Source organism: Lupinus angustifolius, unplaced genomic scaffold, assembly GCF_001865875.1.
Source record: "Lupinus angustifolius cultivar Tanjil unplaced genomic scaffold, LupAngTanjil_v1.0 Scaffold_74_4, whole genome shotgun sequence".
Lineage (NCBI taxonomy): Eukaryota > Viridiplantae > Streptophyta > Magnoliopsida > Fabales > Fabaceae > Lupinus > Lupinus angustifolius.
Genome location: NW_017723540.1, coordinates 48236 through 72202, shown reverse-complemented (window position 1 = coordinate 72202; position 23967 = coordinate 48236). Strand labels below are relative to the sequence as shown.

The 23967-nt window shown below is 36.2% G+C and overlaps 2 protein-coding genes across 3 annotated transcripts in view; both read left to right on the top strand.

The window, feature by feature from the left end:
* Window positions 1–2121: 2121 nt before the first annotated feature.
* On the top strand, window positions 2122–6592 carry LOC109339357 (anaphase-promoting complex subunit 8-like). Its single transcript, XM_019576778.1, has 4 exons — window positions 2122–2296; window positions 2437–2743; window positions 4927–6177; window positions 6263–6592. The coding sequence occupies exons 1-4, from the start codon at window positions 2211–2213 to the stop codon at window positions 6356–6358; spliced, it is 1740 nt and encodes a 579-aa protein (XP_019432323.1). The 5' UTR covers window positions 2122–2210; the 3' UTR covers window positions 6359–6592.
* Window positions 6593–7542: 950 nt separating this feature from the next.
* LOC109339356 (protein strawberry notch) overlaps window positions 7543–23967 on the top strand; it is a 28352-nt gene continuing 11927 nt past the window's right edge. Inside the window, exons 1-20 of one of the 2 annotated variants that reach the window (XM_019576775.1) lie at window positions 7543–8140; window positions 10015–10080; window positions 10205–10378; window positions 10454–10584; window positions 10782–10858; window positions 12046–12227; window positions 12365–12442; window positions 12909–13041; window positions 14272–14332; window positions 14425–14506; window positions 15139–15264; window positions 15378–15521; window positions 15627–15726; window positions 15809–15940; window positions 17053–17123; window positions 17191–17363; window positions 17488–17581; window positions 23009–23106; window positions 23190–23325; window positions 23512–23618. In XM_019576775.1, coding sequence (XP_019432320.1) covers window positions 7661–8140; window positions 10015–10080; window positions 10205–10378; window positions 10454–10584; window positions 10782–10858; window positions 12046–12227; window positions 12365–12442; window positions 12909–13041; window positions 14272–14332; window positions 14425–14506; window positions 15139–15264; window positions 15378–15521; window positions 15627–15726; window positions 15809–15940; window positions 17053–17123; window positions 17191–17363; window positions 17488–17581; window positions 23009–23106; window positions 23190–23325; window positions 23512–23618 — 2645 coding nt within the window. In that variant the 5' untranslated portion in view covers window positions 7543–7660. The remainder of the gene's footprint in view (window positions 8141–10014; window positions 10081–10204; window positions 10379–10453; window positions 10585–10781; window positions 10859–12045; window positions 12228–12364; window positions 12443–12908; window positions 13042–14271; window positions 14333–14424; window positions 14507–15138; window positions 15265–15377; window positions 15522–15626; window positions 15727–15808; window positions 15941–17052; window positions 17124–17190; window positions 17364–17487; window positions 17582–23008; window positions 23107–23189; window positions 23326–23511; window positions 23619–23967) is intronic. The other variant, XM_019576776.1, reaches the window with a different exon arrangement.

Below are 23967 nucleotides of genomic sequence, written 5' to 3'. Positions count from 1 at the left end.
ATTACTCTAATATGAGTAATCGATTACTCTAAGTGAATTTTAAATTCAATGTTGGACAGAACATTTGGGTAACCGATTACTCAATGCTGTAACCGGTTACTGAGAGCTGTTGTATCAGATTTTCAAATTCAAAGTGAATGGGTTTCAACCCAAAAGACATGGTTTCATTCCAATCAATTCCTACCCTTTCAAAGAGGCATTTTGGCTGGTTGGAAAGCCTATATAAAGGCATTGAAACTCATAATTACAAGACACAACTTTCATACAACTCTCACACGATTCAAAAAAATTCTCTCACTATTTTTCTGCACTTAATTCTTAAACATTCAAAAGAGAATTTTTCTGAGTTACTTGAAGTAATTGTTTCAAAGTTTTACAAACCTATTGAGCAATATTACTTAGTATACAAGAGAGTTATTGGATTGCAAGTGATATTACATTTCATACTTGTAAAAGCAATCAAAGCCACTATTGTTATTCTTCATTCATTGATACATGCTATTGATATAATCTACAATGTTTGAACAATTTTCAAAATTATGAGTACATTTTATTATGAACCAATATGGATTTGGTAAGACTTGTCCTTTACCTAACAGTAAATATTGATCAAATTATTTCTTGAACTCAAATTTGTCTTTTGCCAATTGAATATGATGCATTCCTTTGGATGAAGTTATGAGACCAAATATCTGAGAACAAAATTTGGTGTAATTAAAAAAAAAGTCACGAAACCAAATGATCATCAATATAACACTAGTTTTTAGTATAATCAATGGTATATTTTACTTTATGGGTAAATAGCTAATATTTTTTTAGGGTGTGTGAATATCTCTCCTAATAATTATTGTTCATAAAAATCGAACATTTCACATTTTACTTTATGTGAATATTTAATATGGCCTAACTAGTTTGGTATTAAATTAAAAGAAATATCAAACAAAATTGAGGAAACACAAAGTTAAGTGGACAAATTTTTTGATAATATTTGAAATGAGAAATTTAAACCATAATTAAATGTTTAAATTACATATTTTTCATTGATGAGGAAGAATCATGCCATATAGATCATAATTTTTACACCTTGTATAAATATCAACATCAATCCTATAGGTTCAAATTAATGAAATTTCAAAATTAAAAAAGTTTAAGTTAAAGTGAGTATTTGAAGCATAAAAATCAAAGTTTTGATTTTTTTTGTGCTACTAAGGTAAGCATGAGTGGACACATATAATAGCCATTTACTTTGAAATTTGAGAGCATTACCTATATTCGACCGTACCCGGGTTTTTCGCATGTTATTCGCTGATACAATGTGCATCCGTTAGTTTCCTACATCAATAAATTTCTAATTTCAACTTCTATTATGTTTTGCATGATATCAAACTTAATTATTCTTGTGCCTTTTAATTTGAATATTTGACAAAAAATGCTAAAGTTGTAATTAAGATTATTGAGCATTGGAGTTTTCTCGGTGTGTATTCGATGTTCCTATCCTTAAGAATAAGTATATAGTTTTATTTGCAAGAGATATGTATTTTTATATATATATATAACGGTATTTGTAGGATATTTCATTACCAAATTCAATAAGCGATGTAAACAAGGTAAAAAAATATAAACAAAGTAAAAAGGAAAAGATGTACATAATGCAAGTAAATGTTATGATAATGTACTTTTTATTTTAATTAAATATAATATATTATTCACATAAATAACAGGTATCCGCACATGTACCATAATATTCATACCTGCCTATAAATACTGGGAGTATTTTAAAAAAACCATTTATAAAACCTGTGGTACCTGTTTTGACCCGTGCCTTTACGAACTTTATTTGCTAGTACTTATTATAAGTGTAAGTTTTTTTAGGCCATTTATACTTATCCTTATTATGAACGTGATTATTTCTCCCAGCATAAATATCACTCATAAAAATTAAATTGTTGAACTTTTAATATGGGATCTAGTCTAAACTAACGTCATTGGGAAACTAATTTTTTTATTAAATCAAAACCATTTTCCATCAGAATTTAAATCAAACTATTTTATCTGATTATATAAATGCGTTTTTTAATATATAAAAAAATGGCAACATTCAAAAAACCGTAGTGGCACCAGAAGAGAGCGACATAGTTGAGCCACCGGAGATAGCAATTTCGAAAAACCATTGGGCGCGTCTCGCAGTGTATAATCTCACCACCCAATCGATGAGTTCCAAAGATAGTTGCAGAAGCGAACTTCGCATTGCGGTTCGTCAACTCACCGATCGATGCCTCTACTCTGCTTCCAAATGGTATATTACTACTAAACTTAAACCCTAATAACTTACATTGCATCAATAACTTCAAAAAATTTGATTTTGAAGTTCCCCTTTGCTTCAAAATTTGATTTTTGTAAATGGGTCATCATTTGATTACGTAATTGTGCTTGCAGGGCTGCAGAACAGTTGGTGGGTATTGAACAAGACCCAGCAAAGTTCACTCCTACCAACACCAGATTCCAGCGTGGGAGTTCCAGCATTCGCCGCAAATACCGGACACACGAGATTGTGACCACTCCAATTGCTGGTGTTTCCTATGTTGCCACTCCTGTTATGGAGGAGGATGAACTTGTAGATGGTGATTTTTACCTTTTGGCCAAGTCTTATTTCGATTGTCGTGAGTACAAGAGAGCTGCGCATGTGCTACGCGATCAAACTGGGAGGAAATCAGTGTTCCTGAGATGTTATGCTTTGTATCTGGTTAGTTCTGTACTTATGTTCCATGCTAAAGATTAGATTTTGTGTTTTAGCGTGGTGGTGCAACATCTGGTTTTGATTTTCAAGCATTTTAGTTTATATAAAACAGTGTAAAAATCGATTGCTTATTCCTCAGGGTATGCCAATGTGGCTAATAAGTCATGATTGATTCATTATAATTCAATTAGTAAAGTTTAAAAGGCGGCCACTGCACGAGGCTCGAACATAGTGAGATATGTGGAGGGTGGATGTACGCAATCTTACCCCGCGAATAGAGAGACTGTTTCCAAGAATTAGTGAACTTCAGTGGAGACTGGAGACAAAAGGGTTATGCATAGTAGATGAATAGAAGCATGACATTCTACATATGACTTTCATCAGTTCATGAACTCTATATCCATTGGAAGATGTTTGTCCGCTGTCCTATAAATGGATTGCAATTAATTGGTGGCACCTGTCAACCTGGCGGTCATCCATCGTATTTATTATACTGACTTTATTACATTCCGTTGGGAGAAGTAGGTGCAATTAATTATCTTTCTTTGCTGAGTAGTGGGGAGGTGGCGTTGTAAAGATCTCTGAACATATGGCACTCGCCATAATGTAGAGGGCAATCTGTGCTGTCTTTTTATCTCATTTGACTTCGATACAGAGTTACAATGAGCAACCACCAACTAACTGACAAGTTATCTCTTGATGATTTCCTCCTTTTGTCTTTAAGACGTGTCTCTTTGCAATGCTAGTATGTTACATCTATTTGAGTATTTGTTGCAATTAGTTATTGAGAGTTTAAAGTTAGGGAAGGACATGCCTGAAATCAAAATCCTAATCCTAACTGTGTGCTATTTAATAATTGGAGTTGTAGAGTAATTTGTCTATGTAATTACTGGCTAGAGATAAGGTGTGCTCACACTTAATGTCACAGCCAATAAAAGTTAGAACCCTGTGGTTGGTGTCAAACTTGGTGGTTTTTACGAAGTCATTTAACAAACATATTGATTTCAATAATAACATGAAATTAAGTTTTTGTATGTAATATGACCACTGACACTGAAGCTCAATATTAACTTGGCTGTATGATTAGAAGAATGTGTTTCCACCAAAGTAGCAAACAGTGTCTTTCATGAATAAACTCCTCCAAAAGCAGGTATCAAGTATCATTATAATAAACATACTTGAAAAGGATGAGTCATATTTCTTAATGATTTGGGTAGTTTGGGTACTCAGCCTCTATATTTAGAGTGTAAGAGTACATGCATAAATCTCTAAACTTTAGGAGATTATGATGACATTCATAACTATATGATTCCCTAATCCTGATCAATTACAGTAAATACAATAGAGGAAAATCCTCTAATTGATCTCAACAAATCTCGGCAAACATTTAGCAGTTACCCTATGCATGATTAAGAACTCAATAGTTCTATGACAGGCAAAATCAAAAGTTAAAAAAGAACGAGACCTTAAAAGTTTATCTGCAAAGTGCAAATTAAAGCATAAAAATCTTTTGCTTTATTTGGTGCAGAAAAGCGGTAATGTTGTTTCCTGGTATATGGATCAAATCCAATGCCAAAACCAGTAGTGTAAGCTTGTTGCTTATCTATTTCATATAATATGCTTTCTGTTTTCTGACCAACTTCAGGTCTTTCTTTAAGAAACTGTCACATGTACCCTTTTCTCAGATAAAACTTTCCAGTCACTGAACGTTATATGGATTATATTAGTTTACATTCAAAAAACTTTTCATAAAAAAAGTTCTGAAAGAGCTTTTGAGAACTAAGCAATAATCTAATCACGATCATTTTTCTGCCACACATGCCTTTACTGTTTATTCAGTCCCTCCTCATATTGTGCTAAAGAATTGTTCCTTTGACAGAATATATATACATATATATATATATACATATATATATACATAGTATATATAGTGACAGAAATGGTTTGCCATATCTTTTGCATCACTTGTTATTATTCTCTTAAGGGAAAGCTGGATAAAATTAATGCATTGCACAGTGTTACATGTCAATGTTTGTGAATTCCCAACATAAACAACTGGTGTGTTCATGCTTGGCATTTATCCTCTTTTAAATTCATGTACATAATATCAATTTGAAAGAACTGAAAATGTTTTGGAATTTTACAACATGTGTATAACATATTTTTTCCATACTTTGTGATTCGTACAGGCAGGGGAAAAACGAAAAGAGGAAGAGATGATTGAACTTGAGGGACCTCTGGGTAAGAGTGATGCCGTGAATGGTGAATTAGTACCTTTGGAGAGGGAGTTGTCAACACTTCGCAAGAATGGCACAATTGATCCTTTTGGTTTGTACTTGTACGGTCTTGTGCTCAAACAGAAAGGTAGTGAGAATCTGGCACGTACAGTTCTTTTGGAATCTGTGAATAGCTACCCTTGGAACTGGAATGCCTGGACTGAGCTGCGATCCTTATGCACTACTGTTGTTGCCTTGAACAGTCTCAATCTCAATAGTCATTGGATGAAGGATTTCTTCCTTGCCAGCGCTTATCAAGAATTAAGGATGCACAATGATTGTTTGTCAAAATATGAATATCTACTAGGAACCTTTGGCTATAGTAATTACATACAGGCTCAAATCGCAAAAGCCCAGTACAGTTTGAGGGAATTTGATCAAGTTGAAGCAATATTCGAAGAACTGCTGAGGAATGATCCTTACCGAGTGGAAGACATGGATATGTACTCCAATGTGCTTTATGCTAAGGAGTGTTTCTCTGCTCTAAGTTATCTTGCCCATAGAGCATTCACGATTGATAAATACACACCTGAATCTTGTTGTATCATTGGGAACTATTACAGTTTAAAGGGCCAACATGAAAAATCGGTTATGTATTTTAGGAGAGCCCTTAAATTGAACAAAAACTATTTGTCTGCTTGGACACTTATGGGTCATGAGTTTGTTGAGATGAAAAACACTCCTGCTGCAGTGGATGCATATCGCCGGGCAGTAGATATAGATCCGTGTGACTATCGTGCCTGGTATGGACTTGGACAAGCTTATGAGATGATGGGTATGCATTTCTATGCTCTTCATTACTTCAAAAAATCAGTGTTCTTGCAGCCAAGTGATTCACGGTTGTGGATTGCAATGGCTCAATGTTATGAAACCGAGCAGCTTCACATGATTGAGGAGGCAATAAAGTGTTACAAAAGGGCAGCAAATTGTAATGATAGGGAAGCAATTGCTCTGCACCAACTAGCAAAGCTGCACTCCGAGCTGGGGCGCACTGAAGAGGCAGCCTTTTATTACAAGAAGGATTTAGAGAGGATGGAATCTGAAGAGAGGGAAGGACCTAGCATGGTTGAGGCTTTGCTCTATCTTGCAAGATATTACAAATTGCAGAACAAATTTGAAGAGGCAGAGGTTTATTGTACACGTCTTTTGGATTATACTGGCCCGGTGAGTCTAAGACTTTCAATTAAATTTTCAATTTGAAACAAGTAACTCTCAACAAAGCATCTAATGATTTAAATCTGTCTTACAGGAAAGAGAAACGGCAAAGAGTTTACTTAAAGGGATGAGATCAAATCAATCTAGTTTCCCTTCAATGGATGTTGAGCACTTCCCTCCCATGTCTTGATGAAACACTGATGTTCTAAGCTGCATTTATCAATTATGGGTGAGCCACATCAAAACCGAGGAAAAACATGTAAAGGATCTGAATTTTCATTATTGTCCTGGAGTGCTGCACAATGCACTAGTTTTTTTCATGTTAGCCTCAGCATGAAAACAAGTATTACAAAAAACATTGAAGTCTAAAGTAGGATTTTTGTTTCCAAGCACATGAGTATTAAGTAAGAAAAAGCTTTTCTTATATACTATGATTTTGTGTCCTTCACAAAGATTTATAGTTTGTTTTATCATGAAGATTTCTAGCTATTTAGATATAAGAGTGTCCATGACATATATTGTGTTAGGCTTTTATTTGTCAATAGCTTTTTTTAATATATGTTTGTCTCAAAATATAACAATATTTATTATAATTTTGGGATGACACTCATTTATCTTTGAGATTTGTTACAATTACTAGTGTGTTGCACTCATTTATGATAAATTAACCATAATATACAATCATCCAACAAGATAGTCAAACTACGACACCACCAAAATATCAGCATGATCTACTTATATGTCCCTACTTAAAATGGCAAGAGTCTAAAACAATATACATATTTACAATAATAAGCAACATGTTGAAGATCTTAATTGCCACAAGGCAAAACCAAGCCTTCAATGTAAAATCCTTGGTGTCATTCCAACATATGGATTTTGGAAGTTCAATTCTTTGAACTCTGTTATCACTTATATGATACAGAATTTGTCCTTTCTATTAACAATTGGTTTTATCAGGACATCATCATTCTGAGACAGACACCATAATAAAGAAGAGTAAATCCCAAGCAATTCAACTGGAGATGATGGTAACTAGTTTTTTATGAACTGACTCCTACAAAGAAAATGACTATCTAATAATGTATGCAAATGATTAGAAAACTTATTGGGAGAGTTTTGATGCTTTGTAGGAGGGGTGTGTGACATGAATCAAGGGCAATTCTTGTGTAGATACATTACAAAGCATGACTATGTTCCTCAACTTTTATCTAATCCAAAATCATAACTTTCAAAACATGTTTTTTATTGTAGTACAAAGCATGACTATGTCACGTGCTTAGCCCAATTCCTTAGCTTGGAAAAAAGCAAGCCCACACTCCACATTCCCAAACATGACCTTTACTTTGGGCTCATTTCCCTTTGACATTAACCAATCACAAAACACAACAAACAAACAGAGAGAGAGAGAGAGAGAGGGAAAGTAGAAAGAAAACCACCTCCATCCACTTACTCTGCCCGCCAAACAAACCCTCTCACCCCAAACCAAAATATGTCACAACAGCCATCGCTTCCTCCTCCGCCGCCGCCGCAACCTCAACCTCCTCCTCCCTCATCCCACCCTCCCTCCGACAACGTCCGCGTCCGTTGCGCCGGCTGCCGAATGATCCTCACCGTAGCTCCCGGCCTCACCGAATTCGCGTGCCCTACCTGCCGAATGCCGCAGATGCTTCCACCTGAGCTCATGGCTAGGGTTCAACACCACACCGCGCCACCGAATCTTCCTCATCCTCAAACGACGTCGCATCCTCCTCCTCCTCTTCTTCCTCATCCGTCTTCTGCTTCGTCGTCGTCGCACGTGCCGGCTCATGGTATCGATCCGACTAAGATCCAGCTTCCCTGTGCTAAGTGCAAAGCTATTCTTAATGTACCTCATGGACTCGCGCGATTCTCTTGTCCTCAATGTGGAATTGAACTCGCCGTCGATGTTTCCAAGGTCAAGCAATTCTTCGCTCCTGAAGAAGTCAACGAGGTTTGAATTTTGTTGCTCTCTGTAACTCCAATTCTGCTTTTTTAAATCCGATTTTGCAAGTGCGATGAGTAAAAATTGTGTCACTTATGTTATTTGGTACATTGATTTTGGGGGTAATACTAGACATAGTTGAGATTATTATGTTTATAATGGATCATCCTAACTTTTTAAACATTATTTTTCTTGTCTAATTTGATATTTTTGCTTTAATGTTAATCTTATACTAATTTTAAACATTATCCTAACTTTTTCCCCTCTTCGTGTTTATGTTGTATCTTATCCATGCTCGCTGTCATATCCGTGTCTAGTAGCTTGAGTTCATCTGGTAGGGTGTAGCTTTCTGATTGATATAGTGGAGGAGGTTAAAAGGAATTATGATATGGTTGATACTTCATAGTTGTTGAGGTTAAGTTGTTAATTAGGATGTGTTAAAGTTTCATTTCAAAACCAATTGACAATGAAAGGAGTAGTCCAACATGTATTTAAACCATTCCCGAGACTATGGGGAAGATGATGTAAGATTTACTTCCCAATAGGATGAACTTAACAACCATTATGAAGAGGAAGTAGAATATGCTATTTTGGGATGAGGGGAAAAAGAAGGAAGATGAACACGACTCCTGCGATTAAGGTACTGATTGTCTCCGCCGGGTTTACTATTTTGTCGGGTTTGTTATCTCTCTTTGGGCCATCTTATGCAGGGAATTTTGTCGTCATTTTCGGGGGAAACCATTTAGTGTTAATTTCTCAGCGTGTTTGGTTTGGACTTTAGTTAAAATGATCTTATGGGAATTGATTTTAAAAGAATTCACTTTAGAAAAAGCGATGTTAAAAGAATTGATTTTTGTTTTGCAATAATATTTTGAAAGTGAGTTTAAAAGAATGAGTTAAGTTACTAAAAATTATAAGTCTTGGTAAGACAGTATGCGGGTTCTGTTTGTGTCTAATTGATTGGTTAGAGTTCATATTGTGTAAAATAATCTGGTTTGAGTGTGATGGGGTAAAGAAGACAACAAAATAAGAAAGGAACTAAGGATAAGAAGAAATGGGAAAAAGGTTTAGACAAGTATGGAGAATAAAAGGGAAATGGCATTTAAAATTATTTTACAAAAATTGGAGTGTGAATCTTAAGGTTATGTTTTGGTGTCTAGTTTTAGAGGGAAATGGAAGGGAAGGAATGACTTTGGAAAGTCTCTTCCTTGTTTGGGAGTTGGCTGAAAGAGAGAGTAAGTTTTTTGAAGGGTTTTTAAAGCTCTCTAAAATCCCTCATGTGCCTATTTTCGTAGTTCCCCAATTTAGATTTTTTTGTAGTGTCAAAATGGCAAAATACATAAATGCAATTAGTAAAAATACATAAATTTTTAAAGAAAAAATAATTTTTTTGACATTTTGGAAGAATCCTCACATTATCAATAATTATAAAAAATTATATATGCATGTGTTTATATATCTATTTCAAACTTATCATCATTCGTGCTTTTGTATTTGACTAAGAAAATTAATTTGTGAACATAAACTTCTCCTCCAGGCACTAGAGAAGTGATGCCCTACCCCCTCTGTGATATATTTATTTTTCCCCATTTATTCCTGTAAAATGTAGAAAGTAGACTATAAAGAAAGAGAGGGAGAGAGATAGAATACGAGCAACTGTAATTGTTATCTTTCTATTCTAACTAATGAACAGTTCCAGTTTTAGCTTAGGCTAACTGTTTCTGTTTTTCCTTCCAACTACTCAACTACTAACTAACTCGTACTTTAATAGCCTTTGTTGGTTCTCTTCTCAGGCTGTTTATTTATAAAAATGTTCTTTGTATATTTTAGTAGCCGTGTTAAACTTAAATTTATATTTTTTATTCTGCATTAAATTGAATCAGGTAGCTGTTGAAGTAGAGCGGGAGGAAGATGAAGGTGGCTTGGTTGGAGAAACGTTTACAGATTATGTGAGTTGCTTCTCATTTGGAAGCATTACATGCTAGAAGTTCATTTTGGTTGAATTAGCAATTGATTTCTTATTTCAAGTTATGCAAGCACATTTTAGTGGTATTAAGATGTCTCCTTTTGCAGCGACCACCAAAAGTCTCTATCGGACCTCCACACCCAGATCCTGTTGTGGAGACATCTTCCTTGTCTGCAGTGCAGCCGCCAGAGCCTACTTATGATCCAAAAACTAAAGATATTTTGGAAACTACAAAAGCTTTGTCATGCTTGCAAATTGAGACATTGGTCTATGCTTGTCAGGTTTCTTCATTGACATAATTGATAATATATAATCATGCTTAGCTTTCTTGTGTATGATGTTGGTTTCCATGACAGAGGCACCTTCAACACCTCCCCAATGGTGCTAGGGCCGGATTTTTTATCGGAGATGGAGCTGGTGTGGGCAAAGGTCGAACAATTGCTGGATTAATTTGGGAGAACTGGCACCACGGACGGAAAAAAGCATTGTAAGTTTAGGTCACAGTCTCCATGTTTAATCATGCTTTTGTGCTTTTGAAAATTGAGAGAAATACTAGTTATTGCTTCGGATGCACACTTCTCTTTGATCATTTTTACATGCTTGTTTGTAATTCAACCTGTCTGGCTATACACTGGGAATTTAAATGTTTTGATGTATATCCATTTTCGCGATGGTCTTACACAGGTGGATTTCTATTGGTTCAGACTTGAAGTTTGATGCCAGAAGAGACTTGGATGATGTGGGTGCAACATGCGTTGAAGGTATTTACTCTGTTTTATGGGGGTGAAGTTGTATTACATACTTCCTTATCATATTTATTAATCTGTTAGTACATAATTGGTGAAAAATTGTTCTTACTATGGGCAGAGTGAGTCAAATCTTTCCAAATCTTATTTTGTTCATATTTTTCATTTTTAAAATTCTAGGAGATGCACCAGTAGTACACGTCATGGGATAGTTTTGTCAAGCATGATGGAAATTTGATTTATATGGATAGTTTCATGGCCAACCGTTCTCAACAAGATTGAAACTCTCAGAATATTAAGATTCTTATTGTTATAGGGGTCTGGTTATATCAGTAGTGTTAGACTGTTTGTGTTAAAGGGCTATGCTAGTACTTGATCTAGACTCTTATTTCAACTAAGGGTTCATTTGGTGGTCAGGACAAGGACATTATAGGATAGAGAGCAAGATAAGCTCTTACCTTGTTCAGTCTTTGGTGTGCGCCAAATAATGATGTCATTGATATAGTAGTGGTAGGGTAATGGGGTAGTGGTTTTCATTGTGAGGATATAAGAGGAAAACACTGTACTATTCTTTCTTGCTTATATGTACCCCCCCCCGGCTCTAAAGCCTTCCCTTTCTTCGCCTCCAAAACTCAACTCACAATCGGACCTTAGGTGAGCAGAGGCCAAGACCTTTTTTGAGAAAACAACCTAGAAGAAAACAATTGACTTGAATTCCTTTGTTCATTTCCAAAACTTAACTCGCAAACAGACCCTATGAGAAAACACCCCAGAAGATTCAGAGGCCAAGACCTTTTTTGAACTTATTAATCTTCAATCCAGAGGATAACTCAAAAACCTTAACAACAGAGTCTTAAAAAACCTATCCTTATTTATCATTTTCTGAAAAGCAAAATGATGTCATCACTCACCAGCAAACTGAAAATGAGAAACTGCCACACTTTCTGATCCCGCACTAAAAAATCGGGTACCTAGTGCACGAGGTTCCCACTTAGCGGGGTTTGGGGAGGGTATATGTACGCAGCCTTACCCTTTATGATCCTACACTGACACTTTTAATTGTTACACTGACAATTGCTCAAGAAATTATCCAACTAAAACATCTACTATCATTTCAGTTTTTTGAAATTAAGTATAACCTTTCATCTATATTGTGAACAATGTTATTACGAGTTTTAGTATCTTTTTTCAACTTTATCCAGTGCATGCTTTGAACAAACTGCCTTATGGTAAGCTTGATTCGAAGTCTATTGGGGTCAGGGAAGGAGTTGTTTTCATGACATACAATAGCCTCATAGCATCTTCTGAGAAAGGTCGTTCTCGTCTCCAACAACTTGTGCAGTGGTGTGGACCAGGGTTTGATGGTCTTGTAGTTTTTGATGAGGTATGGAAATATTTTCTAATTTCAATTGGTATTTCCAATATTCATTTTGAAGTAGGTAACTTGATGATGTAAATGCTTCTTAGAATCAGTTTTAGTTATTTACCTTTTGTTGCTAAGGTATAATGGGGTCATTGCAGTGTCACAAAGCAAAAAATTTGGTCCCTGAATCTGGTAGTCAGCCAACACGAACTGGAGAAGCAGTGCTGGATATCCAGGTTTGTTTTTCATTCTCAGTCTATTGGAAAAGTGATCACAAGTTTCTATATTATTTGTTCAGTTTAAAATAACACTTCGATTTTTATAGAGGTGGGCGTTAATTGTTAAATAATGTGAAAGATAGTCTTGTTCTGTTTCTATGTTTTTTATGTTGCCTTATTTGGAAAAGACTTTGGCTCCCCTCTCAATGCCCTCTCTTGTGCATGTGTGCATATATGTCTCCCCTCTCAATGCCCTCTCTTGTGCATGTGTGCATATATGTCTCCCCTCTCAATGCCCTCTCTTGTGCATGTGTGCATATATGTCTCCCCTCTCAATGCCCTCTCTTGTGCATGTGTGCATATATGTCTCTTGCTCTAACCTCAGCAATGTATGCTACAGTCAAATTTTTACTTTGCAATATTTAGCATTGAAATGTTGGATAAGAATAGGGTTTCTCTGATTAATTGCAATCTAATTGCACAGGATCGACTACCTGAAGCGCGTGTTGTTTATTGTTCAGCAACTGGTGCATCCGAACCTCGCAATATGGGTTATATGGTTCGTCTTGGCCTTTGGGGAGCTGGGACTTCTTTCTCTGAATTCCGTGAATTTTTAGGTAGTATCCTTTAATTTTCTTCACCTGTTTTTTCCTTCTTTTCATGCGTGTGGACTTGATATTTTCATTTTCCTCTCTCAATGCAATTATTGCTGTTTTTTTTTCTCATTTTCATTTCTTTCATTCATAAACAAAATTTGGATAATCCATTGTTGGACCTTTTCCCTTTTGAATACCTGCTGCTGCTATCTAGGAAGCACAGACACCTCTCCAAGTAGATGTGTCGTCAGACACCTACACTTCTCTGACACCTCTATTATGAGCAGTGTTCAATTAAAAGTTGATTTATATCGGCTCGACACTTTAGCCAACACCTCTAGATGGGTCAATACTTGAAGGCCTTGCAAGCAGAGTGTTCAATTAAAAGTTGTTTTACATCGGCTCAGACACCTTAGCCGACACCTCTAGATGAGTTGACACTTGAAGGACACTTGTAGACTAGTTGACGCTTGAAGGACACCTCTATTATAATAAAAACCACCAATTTTATTTTATAGAAAAATTAGGAAAGTAAACTCTTTTCATCTTTCCTTAATTTGTTGGTTATACATGAATAGGATGATTGTGAAAGGTATAATTCATCTTATTTTGAAATCTTTGTTGCAAAGCGAGATAGTGCCCAGTGCTCTCATTTTAAAATGATGACACTTAGTATTATTCTGAGATTCAGTATCATAGGAAAAGTATAATGCTTAGCAAATTATTTCAAGAAGGTGAATATACAGATTTTGATTCTGAACATAGATCTTTTCTCATGTTTCTCATTTAATTTCATTAATTCTCTCTCTCCCCCCCAATATATATGTATATGTGTGAATGTGGTATTCTGAGATTCAGTATCATAGGAAAAGTATAATGCTTAGCAAATTATTTCAAGAAGGTGAATATACAGATTTTGATTCTGAACATAGATCTTTTGTCATGTTTCTCATTTAATTTCATTAATTCTCTCCCTCCCTCCCAATATATATGTATATGTGTGAATGTGGTATCCTGTTGTCCTATGTTTCTCATTTAATTTCATTAATTCTCTCTCTCTAATATATATATATATATATATATATATATGAGAGAGAGAGAGGGTAGTGAGAGATAGATAGATGGAGATAACTTATATTTACCTACTGTTTAATTTCTTATTTATATACACTTGGTTCTTATAGGTGTGTTGCCTCGCTCCCCATCCCGAAATGCTTAAAGTTAAACTTAATTTAATTTATATACATCCAGGTGCTCTTGATAGAGGGGGTGTTGGAGCTCTAGAACTAGTTGCCATGGACATGAAAGCAAGGTTATAATTTTCCATATAAGCACCAATTCTGAGCCTTATGAACATACATGCTTATGAAGGATATGTTCTCATGTTTCAATTTTCTCATTTAGGGGGATGTATTTATGCCGGACACTTAGCTACAAGGGTGCCGAATTTGAAGTTATTGAAGCACCATTAGAAGATGAAATGATGGTATGATTCACTGATTTGTTTATTTTCACTGTATTATTTACTGAAGCTGTAGTCGTTGCCTTCAGAAGAAATAAGGAGATTAACCGGTAAAATGTTGGCTGGCATATGAAAATAATAATCATTAGAGCATAAGCTAAAGAAAACGGAATTGTATCAGTAAGTTTCAACAGGCTGTTTGTTAGTTGACTTTTGTGACATGGAATGGAATAAAGTATAAAGTTTGTTCTTCATATGTGTGGATTTCCTTTCACTCTGTATTTGCTTGTATCAATCTTATTTAGTTGTATCAGCAAATACTGACATTATACACGCACATGTATGTGTGTATGCTTCCCATATGATAGGTGTTATAAGTACGCCAAAATTGGAATGTAATTTTTTTTTAAGTTTTAAATTCTTTGTATTCTTTACCGCTTTAGTTTTGCATTAATTATGGTAAGAGAAGTGGTTGTTGTTATTTTAAAAAATAGAGATGTACAATCTCAGTCTTCAAGATCTCCTAGCTAGATTGTTCAACATTCTTTTCATATAATAACATGTATATTCATTCTGTAGTTTATATAGATTCATTTTTATCCTTTGAATTCAATATTTTTATCTGATGCTCTAATTGTTCATATCAAACTTCTTAGGACATGTATAAAAAGGCAGCAGAATTTTGGGCTGAATTGCGAGTAGAATTGTTGTCAGCCAGTGCCTTCTTAAATGAGAAACCTAATTCTAGTCAACTATGGCGATTATACTGGGCAAGCCATCAGGTATGAGATTTGAGTGATGCCTAAGGATACAATTTCTATTACCTTGTTTCTTGTATTTGTAATAAATATGCTATTGATTCTTTTCTTTTTTACTGCTCTTTGTAATGCTGTAGCGTTTCTTTGGACACATGTGTATGTCTGCTAAAGTCCCTGCTGCTGTGAGACTAGTGAAGAAAGCATTAATCGAAGATAAGTGTGTAGTCATTGGTCTTCAGAGTACTGGAGAAGCAAGGACAGAGGAAGCTGTGACAAAATATGTGTGTACTTGAATTCTGTTCTCATTTCCATATAAAATAACCTTTTTCTTTATTTTTTCTTCAGTTTAGCTTTGTGACATGCTTTCTGTTTATTGTTTTGGATAGGGTTCTGAACTTGATGACTTTGTTTCCGGACCTCGAGAATTGCTGCTCAAGTTTGTGGAAGAAAATTACCCATTACCAGAAAAACCCGAACTTCTCCCAGGTTTGAGCCTTGTTTTGCTAGATGCTTCTCATTTATTTTTATTACTCTTCATTTATGAGATCTTTATTTTAATATATTATAGGAGAGGATGGTGTAAAGGAGCTCCAAAGGAAGAGACACTCGGCCAATCCTGATGTTTCAGTTAAAGGAAGGGTCAGAAAAGTTGCCAAGTTGCAACCTCCTAGTGATGTTGAAAGTGATGAAGAATCTGAAAGTGAGTCTAACAGAAACAAACTTTGGTAATGTTATGTAAATACCCCTGTTCCTCTTGTGCTTCAGGTACATGTGATGTTAAGCCCTTTTTCCAACTACCAATTCCCAAGGCCTTATCTCACCATCTTGAGTTGGCTACATGGAACAAATGAAGCCCACTAAACTCTTTTAAAAAGGATTTTTAGAAATACCACTTCAATAGTCTTTTTTCCTAGTTTGTTAGGCCTTGAAATCATGGGCCCAACTAAGGTATACCATATAAGGAGAGGTAGAGTAAGGGTAGATTGGGGATTGAGTTGGGAAGTACAACGGAGTAGTCTGTTATGCAAGGATGGCTCTAACTGAATGAATTGGTGGCCGATGGAAATTGGCCTTTGGTGTTGGAATCATGGAAGGGGATGTGTTTATGAAGGGAATGCAGAGTAGTGTGGAGGGGGTGATTATTTGATAATTGGAGCTTCTGTTCTTTGTAATTGGAGCTTGCTCTTTGTCATTGTTCCACTATTTCTCTTATTAATACCAGTTCCTAATCTAGTTACTTTTAAGTTTTCTCTGATCTTCCTCCACCTTTTACACGTTCTATCATCCATTTGAGCCATTTTTCATAATGGGTACTGTTGGATTTCACTTTTAAATTGCTCTATTATTCACTTATCATTTGAGATTTAGATTGTGAATGGTTTTTGTGACAAATTGTTAGCAGGAAGTAGTTGATTGAGGGTTTAAATTTATGTGATTGGTGTCAGAAAGGGGTTGTTTATCGTTGAAGTCCTGCACCTTATGGGATACCAACCACTGAGCCATGTTATGTTTTTGCTCTTTTGATCCTTATCCATTTCAGTATCATTGATGTATAATGATTTCAATTTGCTCTTGTCATGTTTTTCCTCATTTAGTCCATTGCATTGTGTATGGAATTTGCTTTTCTGAGTTCTTCTTAATTGAGTATGTCAACCTCTAGGAAATATTGCAATTAACAAATGTAATTTTGTTCTTCTAATTGTAAACTTTATTAAAAATATGATGTGTGAATTTTGATGTTTTGTGAGACATTTGAAACTTGCTGGTTGCATGCTGACATTTTATTAAGATTCCTATGGATTGATAATGCAGCTGACTCTGCTATTGAATCTACGGACTCTGATGACGAGTTTCAGATATGTGAAATTTGCACTACTGAGGAGGTAGTTTTTCTTTGAGCTATTCATTTTTTATGCTGGGGATACCGTAATCACTTATGTTTCTGTGCAGGAAAGGAAAAAATTGCTTAAGTGTTCCTGTTGTGGTAAATTAGTCCATTCAGCATGCTTAATGCCACCAATTGGTGATATAGTTCCTGAAGAGTGGTCATGCCATTTGTGCAAGGAAAAAACAGATGAATATCTTATAGCAAGACAGGCTTACATAGAGGAACTCCAGAAGAGGTATATAATTATACTTTTTTTCTTCAGTTCTCTGCAAATCTCGTTATATTTTATTTAGCAAAATTATGGGGAAAAAGAAAAATAAGAGTAACGAATTGTTGACTGTTTTATGAAATCAATACAGGTATGATGCAGCCTTGGAGCGCAAGACAAAAATACTAGAGATCATTCGTTCTTTGGAACTTCCAAATAATCCTTTGGATGATATTATTGACCAGGTAACAATCACATGTTTGTTTCACACTCTTGCTTCAAATTTTTGCTCAATGGAGATGTATACCTTTCTGTCACCAACAACAGTTGGTACAGCTAGTAAAGGTGAACCATGTCAACTATGTTGCCCAGGGTCCTATGTTGGTAGGTTATTTGTATTCATGTAATGCTGTAAAAAGATAAGAAAACATAGAATATATGCTTTTAACAGAATTGAGATTCTGAATTGTAATTTTATTGAATTGATTTCAACAAAGGGGATCCCCTATTTATAGGAATCAGAACAGAGGCCAAAAGGAAGGTGAGGAATTACTCACCCCCTATAACTAACTAGAAAAACAGTTACTGAATAATCAGTAACAAAAAACAAACCTCTAACTGTTTTAACAGTTAGAGCTAAACCAAGTTTCAATTTGACACGTGATCTCTAATATACCCCCCTGAAACCGAGGGTAGTTTGACTAGAGAGGCTAAGTCAACTACTCTGAGTTGTTTCCTTAAGATTAGAAACCTAGCCGTGGTCAAGGACTTGGTGAGCACATCTGCAGTCTGAAAATCAGAAGGAATGTGCTTTACTTGAAGAGTTTTGGCTTGAATCTTGTCCCTGACGAAAAAGAGATCTAACTCTATGTGCTTAGTCCTGTTGTGAAGAACATGATTATGAGCCATAGCTACTGTGCTCAGATTGTCACAGAGAACGAGAGGAACTTAATGAGGAACCTTCAATTCTGAAAACAAAGACTCTACCCAAACTAATTCTTGAGAAGCCAAGGCAAGACTTCAATATTCTACTTCTGTGCTGGATCTAGATATTGTCTGTTGTTTCTTTGACCACCAAGTTATGATATTGGGTCCAATATATAAGCAAGCCCCTGAATTCCAAAGGTTGTTGTCCCTTGCAAATACCTAAGGATCCTTTTAACTGCAACCCAATTTTGCTCAAGGGGCTGACTCATGAATTGGCACAATTTGTTGACACTATAGGCTAGATCAGGTCTAGTTATTGTAGCATACTGAAGTGCTCCAACAACAGACCTAAACAAAGTGGGATTGTCAAAGAGTTTGGAGTCATTTTTTGATAGCTTACAAGTAGTGGCCCTAGGTGTGATGCTAGGTTTAGCAGAGTCCATCTTTGCCCTTCTGAGGAGATCTTTGACATACTTTGTTTGTGATAGAAACAAGGATCCATTTGATAAATGTTTGACCTCAATGCCTAGAAAATAGTCTAAGTTCCCAAGCTTTTTGAGAGCAACTGTGGAGCTGAGGTTATCATTTAGTTGTGAAATCTTTGAACTAGAAGACCTAGTGACAATAATATCATCAACCTAGACTAAGATGAATGTTTGATGGGTACTTGTGATGGAAATGAACAATGAGTTGTCACATCTACTGTTCTGAAATCCCAACTGAATAAGGATGCCTTTTAGCTGTTCAAACCACTGTCTAGGGGCTTGTTTGAGGCCATAGATAGCTTTGTGTAGTTTGCAGACAAGAGTCTTGTCACCATTCTGAAAACCAGTGGGTTGAGACATGTATACCTCCTCATGAAGAACTCCATTCAGAAACGCATTGTTTATGTCAAGTTGTTGGATAGTCCATCCATAGGTAAACAACCAGACTGAGAATAATTCTAATAGTAACTGGTTTGATTACAGGTGAATACGTTTCATTGTAGTCAATACCTTGTTGTTGATGAAAACCCTTGGCCACAAGTCTGACTTTGTATTTGTTGATGGAACCATCAGGATTTTCTTTAATTCGAAAAACCCATTTGCACCCAATGGCCTTCTTGTTTGGTGGCAAAGGAACCAGGGACCAAGTTCCCAATTTAAGAAGAGCATTGTACTCTTCTTGCATAGCATTGTGCCAGATAGGATCAAGTAAGGCTTCTTTTGTGGTTGAGGGTTCAAGATGAACAAGGAATAAGCTGGAAAGGTTGGGAAAGATGGATTTGTTGATTCCATCTTTTGACCTAGTTGTCATAAGGTGTGAGGAGGTTGGAATAGATAGGATAGGTAAAGAGGATGAGGTGGAGGTAGGTAAAGATTCAGGTGAGGTTGTTGGATTGCTGTCCATTGGTGGTGAAATAGGATGAGGTGAATCTGGGTTAGATGAGGATAACTGTTGTGTGAGGTCATTAGGAGATGATTGAAAGGTCATGTAGGTAGGGTTAGTGGTGGGAGGTGTATGTGATGGTTGAGGTGAATGGTGGTAGAAGAGGAGGTATAGTCCTTATGAGGGTTTGAGGTTGATGGAGTAGTTTGGGTTACTGTTTTGAAGGGGAACATAGTTTCATTGAAGGTTACATCCTTTGAGATATACAACCTGTCATCCTTAGACAAACATTTGTATCCCTTATGGGTTGATGAATATCCCAGAAAGGTACACTCAATGGATTTTTGTTTTAGGAGATATATCCAAGTGTGTCTAGTTTTGGCATCCACAATGGACAAATAATACTTGAACCCAGATTCAGATAGGATAGGTGCAGGACCCACAAGTCAAAATAAAGTAAATCAAAAGCATTAGAGTAGGTACTAGTAGATTTAGGTGAATGAACTCTATGTGATTTACCATAACAACAAGCATTGCAAAAAATGGATTATGCTTTGTTTGAGTGAGTAATGTTACAATGAGACAAAACAAATTTTACAACAGAAGTATGTGAATGTCCTAAGCGACAATGCCACAAAACAAAAGAGGAATTACTTAGAACTGGAACTAGCCAAAACTGTGGGTTGGATCTTTGCATCTGGACTTGAGGTGGATGCATAGGTGGTTGACTTCTTGGGGAAAAGACTCTGGAATGCATATAAGCCCTCTGAGGTGAGAGACCCTTTGAGGAGAATTATGTTAGAACCTCGTGTTTTAACAAAACATTCGTTAGGATGGAATTCAAAATAGCAAGCATTATCCTTAGCAAATTGTGAGACACTGATTAAATTTTTTGTTATGATGGGGGCTAGAAGTAAATTTTGTAAAGAAAGAGAAAATTGAGAATTAATAGGAGAGACAAATGAAGTAGTGTCACTGTAAGAGATAAGAGCTTTAGTACCGTTACCATGTACAAGTGTTCTGGGCCAAATTGCTCATTTGGATGATGAACAAGGGAAGGGTCTGAAGTGATGTGATTTGTAGCACCTGAGTCTGGAAACCAGAAAGGGTGTTTGGTTTCAAAGTCATCAGTGGTGACATTCATTGCATATGGTGGGTTTCTGTTATGAGTGTAATTGGGGTTAGGACTTGTGGCATATTGAGGAAAGGGGGTTCTAGGATTGTAGCTAGAGGATGGATAATATGAGGAGTAAGGGTTAGAGGGGTAATGAGGGGTGTAGCCAGTGAATTGGTTGAGAGGTTTAGAGGAATGTGTGTATGGGTCAGGTCTTGAGTTCCTGAGGTAAGCTGGGGGAGGTGGTGTGGGAATTGGGATGGATATGGTTGATAGGGATAAGGATTTGGTAAGTCGTGATTAACATAGTAGCACCAGGAGATGTCATGACCTGGACGGTTGCAATATATGCAAAAGAATGAACTAACAAACCTCCCTGAAGGTTTGCTTCCTCGAGAAAATTTTCCATTTCTTCTTCCAGAATGTTCACCACGTCGTCCATTGCTGAAAGGTGGAGGTCTGGAGTCATATCTGTTGTGAGAAGGAGACCTTGGTTGAGTATAAGGAGGAGGAAAGTGTCCAGGGGCAGAGACAGAATTAGGGGATTGGGTTGAAGATGGAGCTGTTGCTATGTTGGCAGATAAGGCATCAGAAATGGCCTTGTTCTTGTTTTTGAGAATTCTTGATTCAAAGGTGAGTAAGAACTGCTCTAGGTCAATGATAGATGAAGGGTCAATCTGGCTTTCAACTGCTGTAATCACAGGTTGAAATTCTTCTGCAAGACCATCAAAAATGTAGTCTATGTGTTCACCTATGGAAATATGAGTACATGTAGAGGCGAGAATCAGAAATGACTTTGATTCTAGAAATGTAATCAGAGATGGTGTGAGATCCTTGAGATATGGTGCGTAGTTGGGCTCGAAGTCGTCTGCTTCTTGCTTTAGTGTGAGCATTGCAGAAGGCATGTAGTTCATCCCAGATTTGATTTGAAGATGTGCAACCAATAACACGTGATTGTAAAGATTCTGAAATGGAGTTGAGGATCCAAGAAAAGACTGTTTGGTCTTGTTCTTCCGAACTAAGGAAGCTTGGATTGATGTTGTGTTGATTTCTGTCATACTCTGAGAGGAATCTGGGGGGAATTTCAGCAGGGTTGATGAACCTGATTGCTCTATTAGATTTGAGGACAGCAATCATGAATTGACTCCAAGTGAGGTAGTTCTTCTCAATGAGCTTGGTTTGAGGGATAAGAAGAGAGAGAGAGAGCCCTAATAGGAGGGGCATAAGCATGTGAAGGAGGCGAGGAAGGATCGGTGGCGGTGGCCATTGAAGCGATTGATACCATGCAAAAAGATAAGAAAAGAAAACAAAGAGTATATGCTTTTAACATAATTGAGATTCTGAATTGTAATTTTATTGAATTGATATCAACAAAGGGGATCCCTATTTATAGGAATCAGAACAGAGGCCAAAAGGAAGGTGAGGAATTACTCACCCCCTATAACTAACTAGAAAAACAGTTACTGAATAATCAGTAACATAAAACAAACCTCTAACTGTTTTAACAGTTAGAGCTAAACCAAGAACACGTGTTATAATTGAAACCAAGTTTCAATTTGACATGTGATCTCTAATAAATGCACTCGTTGATCTCGGATGCATGTCCTGACCCTTGGAATAGGCATCTGCCCTTGACCCTTGGATGGGGTGTATACCTTTCTATCTAAATGCTCAGCTTTCTTTTGTGCACCATTTGTCTTGTTAGCTGCTATTGACAGATAGCATCAATTTTACTTGAAATGCATGTCATTTACGAAAGTATTCCAGCCTTTTCCATTAGAGCACATATTTGCTCAGCAGGACATTTTAAAAAATGATTTTGAAGTTTATATATTACTTTCCAGACCTTCAGATTTTTGCCCTTGTGTTGATAGTTTCATATCCATTTTTGTTTGAATTATGTAATTATTTAATATCACATGATTAGAAAAAAAGTGTAGTCAATTATCCAGAATCTTCTTGACTTGAATCTTGAATTCTTTGCCTGTTAACTACGGTAGCAAATACATTATAATCACATCATTTGATTGATTACTAAATTTCTATTGTTTAACTATATGCTTCTCTAAGGAAGATTCCCTTGCCTCCCTCTGTATTCATTAGAAACATATCTGCATGTTGTCTAGATACTGTGTACAGATTGAGGAATATGATAACTTTTGTTGCAAAAAAATGTTTTATGGTGCAGATTGGGGTATACTTTGTGCAAAATTGTTGATAAAGCTAACTCATTCCTGGCTATTATAATGTAATTTCTATGCAGGTAGGAGGACCTGACAAAGTTTCAGAAATGACAGGAAGGAGAGGCATGCTTGTGAGGGCTATTAATGGGAAGGGTGTAACCTATCAGGCTCGTAATACGTGAGTTGTAGTTTGTATCCCTATCCTATTGATAAACAACATTTCATAGTAGTTGAATTATATTTCTCTGTTTATCCATTTAGGAAGGATGTCACTATGGAAATGGTTAACATGCACGAAAAGCAGCTCTTTATGGATGGTAAAAAATTAGTTGCCATTATCTCTGAAGCTGGATCAGCTGGTGTTTCTTTGCAGGCAGATAGAAGGGCCAAAAATCAGGTATATCAAACTGACATGAAATATTTGTATTCCCTATATCATTGGGGCTGTCTATTCAAATTTATGATGTTTTGTGCAAATATTCTGTTTGGAAATTTCTGGTTGACTGAACTTTCGACATCCATTTTATGCTTCTTTTGTTATCCTGTGTTCCTCATTCTGTGCTCTTCAATCTGTACACAACAGAAAAGAAGGGTTCATTTAACTCTAGAACTTCCATGGAGTGCAGACCGAGCAATTCAGCAGTTTGGAAGAACTCATCGATCAAATCAAGCTTCAGCACCAGAATACAGGTCATTGGGCATTATTCATTAAAAATGCTTTTGTGTACCACCTGTTTGCTTGCTTTTTGTATGTGTACTATACTCTACATTATTTTTATGGTTTCAAATGAAAAAATATTTAAGGGGGTAGAGGAAGTACAACTAGGGAAGAGGATATGTTATAATCATTTTGTGCTATAAAATTCATTCTCAAAGAAAGCTGCCCCTTCATGTGTTACATGTAAGCCTATTCCATACTTAAGAGACACAAAAATGCACCATCTTTTTTGGCCAGTATTATATTGCTGATGTGAATTGTCATCTATTATCAAATTGAAACCTTAAAAGCTAAATGGAAGCACGTAGAGCTGATGTGAAA

Coding starts and splice junctions, on each gene's coding strand:
- LOC109339357 (XM_019576778.1), top strand. CDS start 2,211: ATGAGTTCCAAAGATAGTTGCAGAAGCGAACTTCGCATTGCGGTTCGT. Junction 2,297..2,436: donor CTCTACTCTGCTTCCAAATG/GTATATTACTAC, acceptor TTGTGCTTGCAG/GGCTGCAGAACAGTTGGTGG. Junction 2,744..4,926: donor GATGTTATGCTTTGTATCTG/GTTAGTTCTGTA, acceptor TGATTCGTACAG/GCAGGGGAAAAACGAAAAGA.